Source organism: Maniola hyperantus, chromosome 8, assembly GCF_902806685.2.
Source record: "Maniola hyperantus chromosome 8, iAphHyp1.2, whole genome shotgun sequence".
In the NCBI taxonomy this organism is placed as follows: Eukaryota; Metazoa; Arthropoda; class Insecta; order Lepidoptera; family Nymphalidae; genus Maniola; species Maniola hyperantus.
The window spans coordinates 13,763,576-13,773,968 of NC_048543.1; the positions used below are offsets into that span (position 1 = coordinate 13,763,576).

Here is a 10,393-nt window from a genome sequence, read left to right on the forward strand (position 1 = left end):
CGCAATTTATATAGTCCAGTCCAGGGATCGCAAAACAAGTAGTCCAATGTGATGTAAGCAATTTAACTTTGTTTCAAATTACATGTCAAAAGTACGATTTTAGTCACAATTTTAGTCCTTATTTTAAAGCTGTAGCCAAGGCTGTAGCTTTAACATGATAGTTGAACCATAGTTAAAATGGCGCCAAAAACTGCAGTACAAAAAGTATTTATGCTAATTGTATATTCTTCTTTTACATGTTTCTTTTTGTGTCTTTTCTTTTTGGCGTACAATAAAGAATATTAAACTAAACTAAACTACTGTTTGTGCAGCCCTTAATGTCTGGAACATGGCAATATTTAATTGAAACTTCATTTTTAATTACAATAATATTATATTACTTAGGTACCTACTTAATTTTACAAATGAGATCACAATGTTTATTACAGAAATAAATTACTTGTACTTAACAGTCAATGTTCACATTACAAAAGTTACTTTCATAAAATATTAAATATTCACATAATTTACAAGTTCATGTTCAATTTTCATTTGCATTTGAGTATGCGACTTTAAATGTACATTCAAACCGTATCTGGTTTGATAAGACTTGTCACATAAGTGGCAATGGAAGTTCTTCACACCTGTATGTGTCAGAGAATGTCTCTGCAATTCAGATTTGGAGAAAAATCGCTTACTGCAACTTTCACATCCATACTTCTTTTCTTTCAAATGATTCTTTCTTATATGGGAGCTTCTTGAACTAGAAGATATGAATGTAGCGTTGCAAACTTCGCATTTATGATTTCTTGTCCTTTTATGATTCCATAGGACGTGGGAGTGTAAGCTTCCAGGTACTTTGAAAGCTTTAGGGCAGAATTTACATCTATATGGACGGTCACTGCTGTGTGTCCGCATATGAATTTTGATATAACCAGGTGGGTACGACTTTCCGCATTGATCACATTGTCTCAACTCTCTTTCTGCCGTGTTATTTTTAATCTTATTTTTATTAGGTTGGCAGGAATGTGTGTTCAATTCATATAAACTGTAGAATCCTTCCCAGCAATTCTCACATAAAAACGGTTTTAGGTGCAATTTTCTATGTAATACTAGGGAACGGAAATCATCAAACTTTTCATTGCAATAATCACAGTCTCTACCTATTGTAGATTTTATTGGATGTCTTTTTGCGCAATGTTCTTTAAGTTGTTTTACGGATTGGAATTCTGACTTACATTCTACGCAGAATGTAATGTCATTTTCTATCTTCGCATTACATTGCTTAATAGGTGTTTTGTATTCGCTAACTTCTTTATGTGGTTGATTTTCATCTGATTCATAATTGGCTTCTAAGTTCTCGCTAGTGGAATCAACTAAATTTAATTCTGAAAGTTTTTTTGCGCTAGTTTCTATGAGCATTTTGAAAGAATATGTGATAGTGAGTTGATGAACACAGTTGATGCAAATGTTCTCGGGTAGTGTACTGTCTTCTGTTATCTGGAAATAAAAATAAATCATTGTTAAACAGGCATCCATACTAATATTATAATTGCGAAAGTTTGTCTGTCGGTCTGTCCGCTAGCTTTTCACGGCCCATTCGTTCAACCGATTTTGACGAAATTTGGTACAGAGATAGCTTGCATCCTCGGAAAGGACATAGGCTACTTTTTGTCCTTGAAAATCTAAGAGTTACCACAGGATTCTTAAAAACCTTAATCCGCGGGATCACCTTATTTTATTTTAAATATAATTTTAAAGAAACTTAGTTTTAACAGGTTGCCTTTCTACTAGGGAAGGTCAAAGAGACGCAGTAACGTATAATAATTTAGCTTGTGAAGAAAAAAGCTTCAATGAATTGAGGATTGGAAATGTGGTCCTCGATATTGGTGGGTTTCACACACAACCCTTAAGACACATCCATGATGAAAGGAAAATAATAGTCAGATCAGCTGTGGGCTTGTGGAGTACCTACATACCTATCTATCCATTGCACGAAAAATAAAACTTACACAACACTTTTCTCACAAATTAATATTTAGAACTTTATAAAATATCTACCTCACTTACGCTAATAATAGGATATTTACCGAGTAGTTATAAAAGTTGTGTAGAATATCAGACAATCGGACATTATCTCCAGCTATAGTTATAGTGGTGTGGACATGCCGCATTTCCTTCTCGCTGCTCAAGCACGTTCGACATCGATCTTTGTGATTCATATCTGAATAATTTCAATAATCAATAAATGGATAATATTTTTTCTCACTTCTAAATTCTAATCTCAATAAAAAATGTAAACAAATTCTTACAGAAGGAATTATACCAAAGAGTATATTATAATCATTACCAATCACTACGTTTTATATACTCTTTGCTTTGACACAGACTCAAGACTAGTATATAGTGATCTGTGGCCACCGGCAGAATCCACAGAGTACTTTGTAATATTGTGAAATAGAGACCAAACTTTGGGCCTAAAATTGGAAATCGTAGATAGAATAATAGGTAGATGTAAGTACTGTGTAACCGCGTATGAGATAGCGATAGCACGACGTAACGATGAATAACACGACAATTATTACCATTGTTTAATAGTCAATATTTGTATTAACCGATCAACATTTTTTGTATTAAACGTTTTTTATGTGAAAACAAGTAAATAACTCATGAGAAATACAATTATGCCACGAATTCTCAAAGTTTGTTTTGCAACTTCTTGTATGTATTCTTGAAAAAATCCAGTTACACGATAAGGGACAAAAAATAAGTTAGCTGCGTCTCTGTTTATCACATTAGTAACTTTATCTGTACTCTCTTTTTAGTGCGAATGAGAAAGCAAACGTTCCTGCATCTACCTTTATTACTCTATCTACGTTGGAAATGCATCAGTGGCGCCCCTGGATTTAAAATTTGGAACTACCGTTGTAGAATCTATACCTACGTACGTGGTTTACATATAGATGTGCGACTTCAGCGACTTCACCTGCATGGACTACACAAATTTCAAGCCTTTATTTTACCCCCTTAGGGGTTGAATTTTCAAAAATCCTTTTTAGTGGATCTCTACATCATGATAGCTATCTTTATGCCAAATTTCAGCCTGATCCATCTTATAATTTAAGCTGTGCATTGATAGATCAGTCAGTCCTTTTATATATTTATAGAGTACTAACCAATATTTTCCTTTTGCAAGGTATTTTCATGCATGCTCATTTTCATACATGTACTGGACAAATTTTGACAATCTAGAACAAACAAAAAATATATAAGTACACATAAAAAATCAAAAAGTTAAAATTATTTTTATATCCAGTTGGTTACAACCGAGTTTCGCACGGCATCTTTCATTTTGATTGGAGTTATTCCTGAATTCCCGCAGGAAATCAGGGATCACACCCATATAGGTAAACTTAGAAGTAAAGCATTGCCTAAATACAAAATTTCACCCAAATTATTAGAGCTGTTTATAAGAAACCAATTACATATTATTATTTTATTATATTAATGGAAAAAGAATTGCTTGTTTACAGTTTAAGATGTACCTAATCATTATAATTTGTGTAATCTATACAGAATATCAGTGTGAAATAAGTCTGGGAAAGCATCTATCGTTATAATTATTTTAAGTTTTGTTTAAAAGTTAATGGCACCGATTCTAAGCACAGCCTAATTTTAGAGTATGCGCACCCTCTTCTTACTATTGTAATATGAAAAGGACAGAAGCAGTTTGACATTTCTAAATTTAATTTTTAGATGGTAAAACCCGTGATTTTAGCACGCATTCGCGAACCTACTGTTTAAATTTGTATTGTGCACTAAATTTTAGAGTCTTTAAATGTGAAAGTCATGTTCCGTTCCTTTTTTAGCATTAGTAAAAAGAAAAGGATGCAGATACTCTAAATTTGGTTTAGACAGAGACTAGAGAATCGGGGCCAATGCTCTTGAAGGTCCTCTTATCTTTAGGTATATTAATGTCATCTGTGTGAAATATTTAATAATTGCAGATTGAACTTTTTACTTTTGGTATCTTTGCCTTAAAAATAACTCAGAGGAAATAAGACTTATTGACATCATAAAAAGTGAGAAAGTATCTTTTCTTCTTGAATTATTTATGAAATTATATTTTTTAAATACCTTATAATACTAAAATATTCAAAGAAAGTACCTGTTATAGCTGTTGGTACTTTTGGTGAGGTCTGGAGTAGCGGCAAAGGTCTATCATTACTAGATACAATTTCTTGCATGGCTGTTGAACCTAAAACAAAATGAATAAAAACCTGATAAATCTTGACATCTGTGGAACTACTGAACCGATTTTGAAAAATCTTTCACCAGTAGAAAGCTCCATTATACCTGGTGACATAGACTATATTTTATTTTCAAAAAAGTAGAGATAGCTATAAAAATCGTAATAAACTACCCGTGTGAAGTCTAGAATAAAACAAAAATCCAATAATTTAAATAAAAGTTTACCCAAACAAATTACCTACCTAGCTAAATTGTAAATTAATTTGATTTTAACTTTTAGACAAGAGTTACGTAATAATAATAATTGTATGTACGCCAGCTAGTGTACTAGTCTTGCCTGTAAAATATTAAGTTTTAATCCAACTTTGGACAAAACTGAACTACTTACAAAAGTCAAGCTACAAGGGAGTAAATATATTATTTATATAAAAGAAAAACTTTTACAAGTGTTATGCTGTAGCAGGCCAAGTATATAGGGTTACTAGGTGCTCAACTTTAACTGTACATTTTAGGCTAGTTTATGGTTATGTCCCATCAATACAGAACCCTAAAAAGATTTGATTTGATTTCGTTTTGTAGTACCAGACAACTCTAAGTGCGTATTTAGTACAATCTCCCTTAAAAGAAAATATTATATGAACTTATTAACTGTCACATAAAACCATCTAAAATATCAGCTCGCTCAAAGAATGTAATATGTTATACCTGTTGATGTTGATGGCTCTACCATAATATTATCATCATTAGTCTGGAAAAGTTTCATAGGTTTTCTTTCACTAAATGTGTACTTTGGAAGTGTTAATGGTCCTGTAATTCAATAAACAAAAAGTATTGTACAATAACAATAATTTGTCAACCAACATGATGTACATTCAATTCTTTGTGTTCTAGATCTAAAACTACGCCATATATCGATTTATCTCTCCATTATAATACACCCTAAAACAATTAATACACTAAAATTGCATTTATTTTAAAAGGGCCATAAGCCCTTGATAAATTTTTATTTTAGAGCAATTATGACACAACTTTGTGCATAAATAAACTATAAAAGAACTAAGAAAAATATGCAAAAAATTGGTGTATTTCCAAATGTCAATCTGCAATTTTTATTTTGGCCATTGGCATTTGGCATTTGGCCCGTAGTTCTATATGGTTGCGAGGCATGGACCCTAGTGGAGGACTTACGGAAAAAGATCGAAGCCTTCGAAATGTGGACGTATCGCAGGATGCTCCGCATAAGCTGGACGGCTAAAGTATCCAACGCTGAGGTTCTTGCCCGGATGCAGAAAAAGACCGAGTTAGTTAAAACCATCAAGCAGCGTAAGATCTCGTACCTGGGCCATATTTTGCGACACAATAGGTACCGCCTGCTGCAGACAATCATGATGGGTAAAATAGCTGGGAAAAGAGGGGTGGGAAGAAGAAAGAAGTCATGGCTACGTAACATCAGGGAGTGGACTGGCATTAAAACAGTCGGAGAACTATTCCGCCTAGCCATGGACAGGGAGAAGTTTAAAAAACTGACTGCTGACCTTCAGTAATGGAGAGGCACTAGAAGAAGAAGAATTTTTATTTGGTAATTTTTGACTAAAAAATCTTGTATCTCAAGCAAAATCCTTTTCCCAGGGCCTCTCTGGGTGAAATGCGTTTATAGGGAAAGAGTGATTCGCACAGATAACGTTGTTTCCGTTATCTGTGGAAACAGCACTATATTACCAGCTCCACCCACCAATGAGCTATCACTTCGATGGCTCTTAAAAGTACTTGCTAACTTTACAAACCTGGCATGTTTAATGTTGGTACAGCTATATTACTAATTTTGTTATTGCGACATAGATACTTTTCTTCAAAGTGCCTACGACACACACGTCGATACTTATATATGTGCTCATTTTCTAGGCCTATGATATCACCACCCACTGCATACAACCAATCATTGAACCGCTTTCGTTCCTTAGTTGAATTTGGAAACTGATGCAGCACTTGCTGCATGCCTGTAATTAATGAAAAAATAAGGTGTTAAGTAAGATTTTCAGATTTGCATCTTAAAAGCTATGAAAGCTGTGAAGTTAAGATGTTCGCCTCCTAATCGGAGGTCGAGGGTTCGATCCTGGGAATGCACTTTAAACTTTTTGGAGTTCTGTGCATTTTAAGTAATTAAATATTAAATGCTTTGCATGAAACTTGCATGCTTGAGTTCTCCTAGTGCAGAGGGTACAAAACTCGTTTCTTGTGTCTAAATTCTAAATTCAAAATAAGTTATTATTATTATAATGTTCTCAAAGGGTGTGAAGTCTGCTTAGTCAGCGTGGTAGACATGGCCAAAACCCTTCTCATTCAGAGGAGAGCCATGCTCTATAGTGAGCTGGCGATGGGTTGATCATGATGAATGGTAATGACTGTCATATGAAATTATAAAAATAAAATAACAATATGCAAAACTGAAAACAGTTTTAGGTGTGTGATTTGTGAATAAATCTATTAAGTATAGTAAAGATTATTTATAAAAAAATAAGTAGTTACTTATTTTTCTCATGACAAAATTTAAGATTAACAATAGATTAAAACTGTTTGTATTTACCCTAGCTGGATATAGCTAGGAAGCTTTAGCTTCTAGCTTTGAAGAAAAATAAAGTATTGAGATTGCATATCTAAGCTGATATCTATAAGGGCTACCTACCTTGACTCTCCTTACACCCGGGAACACAGCATTGTTTTGCTGATGACATGATTACAGTGCAAGTCTATAATACACAATATAACAAAGTACTCTGTGACACTAATTAACTAATAATACTTAGTCTCAGTTGTACTAAAAATACACTACCAAAATAAGAGTCCTATCTCAAAATGTTATATACATGTCCTATCTCAGTTGCACAAAATATATCACTTGACCGGAGGAACCAAAGCTCGACTCAACGGAAAATTTAAAATGGCAAATTCTTAGATTAAATTAATCCAAACATTTAAAATACGACAGAACCTGACCAACCCGTAAGGCGTAACATATATAATGTACTCTGTGGGCGTAACGCACCACCGCACATCTCTGTGCACAGACCAATAAACACCGAATAACATATAGGCGTAACGTCAAACCACAGACCCAATTCGTTGACGTCAAACGGTCAGACATTTTTTCAGTGGCCAGTACTGCCAGTATAATTTAGCAGAAGTACTACCAATAAAGATAAAATTATTGAGAATTTAAGTTTCTAATTAATTGTATTAATTTGTTAAATAAATAAACTATTACAGCTAGTCAAAAAAATATTGCAAATTAATAAAAAATAAAGTTATTAGACTTTAAGTTTCTTAAATTGAATGCTGAAAAAACTATACTTAAGAAAATTAATATTTCACTTCTTCTTTTATTTTCTTTTATAAATAAAGTAATTATTTTTTATAGTACATTAAAATAGCTTTTTATAAAAACCAACACTTAAGAAGTTTTTTTATGAGCTGGTACAGTCATAAAATGACACATACCGCCATCTAGGGATGCTTTTTGAAAACATAAGCAACACTAATGTCCTCTGCATGTGAAATTTTGAACCACATAATTATAATTCTGCTAAAATAAGCAATTCAATGTACTCTGTGGAGTACACAGAGTACATTGGTGGAGTATTTTAAGCACCCTGCCAGAATCTTTACGTCAAATGTCTGTTCTTCATTTTTAACACTTTTAACAATTTTTGTTCCTAAAATAATAGAAACGTAAACTTATGGAGGGTATACGCAGAATGCAGATTGAATGAAGAATAAAGTATAAAATGTTTCGTAAAGTACCCGGAAAAGAATCACATTCTGTTCAAAATACTAGAACCAATAAAAAACAAAGAAAGCAAAAGAAGCGCTCCGAGCAAAGGCTCAGTAAACGAAAGTTCCAAAACAATCTTTGTACAACAAGTGCCATGTCTTCTTGGGCGGAAAACTTTACCGTAGCTGCAACCTGGCAGCTTAAAAACCAAATCGCTTATTGGAAAGCGAAGGCGATATCTCTGCAATATGAGAATAGTATGTTGCATGAAATTATTCAAAGCAATCACCTTGCTGTGCCTACAACTAGTAGGAGTAACAGGAGAATCAGTGATAGTGTATTTGGCCATAGTGCAGCGGAACAAACGGACATTCAAACTGAGGCGTGCGAGACGCAGGAAAATGATACAGACACTGACAGTGACTCAGAAAATGATGAAAACGATGGGGAAGAGTTTGAGGTGAGCGAAGAGTTTATACAGTTTTTAACAGCCAATGCAAAGTATAGAGAAGAGGCAAGGCGCGAAAGAGAACGTCTAAAAGCTAAAGAGGAGGAATATAATTCACAGCCAGAAGTGGCTCAGGAAAGTGTAGAAGACAAAATAGCACGAAAAAAAGAATTGTATGGTAAGATGTATCAAAAGATGATAGCATTAGAAATGTACCAAATGTGTAACCTCAAAAATGAGTGTGATAAACTTAAACCTGCATACTGGCCGAATATTCCATTGAATTTGGAGAGTAGCTGATCTTCAGTATTAGTGAGAGTCATGCAGGTTTTCTTACTCCTGTTATACATAGTAGGTTTTATGTATTTGTTATGATATACAACCTTAGTTTTTGATAATAGTGCCGAGTTATCTGATAAATATGATCTTTTTATTGTCGATTCTTGAATGTAGAATTATTTATAATTTGTATGATAGTTTTTTCCTACACTTCAAGAAAATTTCTAAATCAAAAATTCAATTAAAATAATAACAAAATCTTCAATTCGAACCTGTGTCTTCCTTGGGTATTGTGTCGAAAGCACTTTTGAACACTAGGCAGGTGCGATACCCAGGGGAGATGCAGGTTCTAATCCTGTACATAAAATTATGTGTACTTGTATAATTTGTGTCTACTAATCCTGGTAACGGGCCACCATTTTTTGTGGCATACATTTAGGTGTCAAAAGGTGTGTAAAGCCTGCACCAATATCTATGTAGTCTGTGTCACTATACATACGTATTGACAGACAAGTGTACAAAGTCTTTCTAAAATAGAATGAAAAACTTTCCCTCACTGAGTGTTCCTTAAAAACCTGACATCTGCCCATGCTCCAAGAAAAGTCATAAATTTATTCTTAAATCAAACTTTTGCCCTCGTCTAAAGAAAGTTGACAGATTATAATAATAGCATTTTTAGAATACTGAAATACTGCATGCAATACTGGTGAGCTCTGTGGTTTAATAGTGGGAGGTCCCGGGTTCGAGAAGAAATTTGGAATTTTATAATAGAATAGAATAGAATTTATTTTTATTCAAGTAGACTTATTAAAAGTTCTTATGAATCGTTAACTAGTTTAATTTACCACTGGTTCGGAATGCCGTTCCTACCGAGAAGAACCAGCAAGAAACTCAGCGGTTGCTCTTTTCAAGTCATCCATTTACAATATTATTATTTTCTAAATTTTCTCTGGTCTGGTCTGGTGGGAAGCTTTGGCTGTGGCTAGTTCCAGCAAAGCGATTAGCCTGCTTCCATCTAAGACTGCATTGTCACATCGCTTACCACCAGGTGAGTTGGCATTCAAGGACTAACTTGTATCTGAATTTTAAAAAAAAAGTCTCTTGTTCTTATATAACCTCACTTGTCTTTGATACTAGATTTTATATTACTATAAAAAAACTTCTTGTGGGAAGTAAAATTTTGCATTATTTTCTTACCTCTTTGGAAAAGCATGGACAGCGCCATCTATGAGGCTGTTTAGAAACACACACTGAAGAGTTCCTTATTGTATGAGGTTTATCTAGAGTTTTATATCTTTGGTTTTATATCTATAACATTTTTGTAGCTGTAACGTAAAAGAAGTATTTGCTAAGCTAACTTTAATTGTAGACAAATCGCTCCTTGCAGAAATTATGCATTAGAGACGTATTGTTATGTATGCAGTCCAGTTCAAGAATAGATTGGACCAACATTTGGACTCGAAGCACTTCTGATATAGACGCATCAGCGAAAGTTGCTTAGTCTATATAATAATGCAGTATGGCCCACAGGAGGTTCTTCCTAAGAAAAAGTATTGTAAAAGAAGTATTTGCTAAACTGCCTTAAAATGTAGACAAATCGCTTCTTGCAGAAATGCATTAGGCGTTTTGTTATGTATGGATGGGGTATAGAAGTTTCAAAGTCAAAG

At 33.8% G+C, this 10,393-nt stretch overlaps 2 protein-coding genes across 6 annotated transcripts; one reads left to right on the forward strand and one right to left on the reverse strand.

The window, feature by feature from the left end:
* Positions 1–353: 353 nt before the first annotated feature.
* Positions 354–7,253, reverse strand: LOC117984674 (zinc finger protein 684-like). Of its 5 annotated transcripts, none has more exons than XM_069500065.1 (7): positions 6,914–7,253; positions 6,015–6,227; positions 4,936–5,037; positions 4,148–4,237; positions 3,156–3,227; positions 2,070–2,203; positions 354–1,479 (listed from the first exon to the last, which is right to left on the reverse strand). In XM_069500065.1, exons 1-7 carry the CDS (start codon positions 6,960–6,962, stop codon positions 490–492), a joined length of 1,650 nt encoding a protein of 549 aa, XP_069356166.1. In that variant the 5' UTR covers positions 6,963–7,253; the 3' UTR covers positions 354–489. The 5 variants fall into 5 exon arrangements, with proteins under 5 accessions (XP_069356166.1, XP_069356167.1, XP_069356170.1 ...); XM_069500066.1 differs by lacking the exon at positions 6,914–7,253 and adding an exon at positions 6,815–6,832; XM_069500069.1 differs by lacking the exon at positions 6,914–7,253 and adding an exon at positions 5,419–5,603 and having other exon boundaries at positions 6,015–6,151.
* A 600-nt stretch (positions 7,254–7,853) lies between these two features.
* On the forward strand, positions 7,854–10,046 carry LOC117984678 (gem-associated protein 8-like). Its single transcript, XM_069500089.1, has one exon. The coding sequence runs from the start codon at positions 8,013–8,015 to the stop codon at positions 8,745–8,747; it is 735 nt and encodes a 244-aa protein (XP_069356190.1). The 5' UTR covers positions 7,854–8,012; the 3' UTR covers positions 8,748–10,046.
* Positions 10,047–10,393: the final 347 nt, after the last annotated feature.

Excerpts from the sequence above, each read along its gene's own strand:
- LOC117984674 (XM_034971314.2), bottom strand. The coding sequence starts at position 5,731 with ATGGCTAGGCGGAATAGTTCTCCGACTGTTTTAATGCCAGTCCACTCC. Across the intron at positions 3,228-4,147 it reads AGTACCAACAGCTATAACAG|ATTGTCAAAATTTGTCCAGT; the intron begins GTACTTTCTTTG and ends TGTTTGTTCTAG. Across the intron at positions 2,204-3,155 it reads CTTGCAAAAGGAAAATATTG|ATATGAATCACAAAGATCGA; the intron begins GTTAGTACTCTA and ends GAAATTATTCAG.
- LOC117984678 (XM_069500089.1), top strand. The coding sequence starts at position 8,013 with ATGTTTCGTAAAGTACCCGGAAAAGAATCACATTCTGTTCAAAATACT.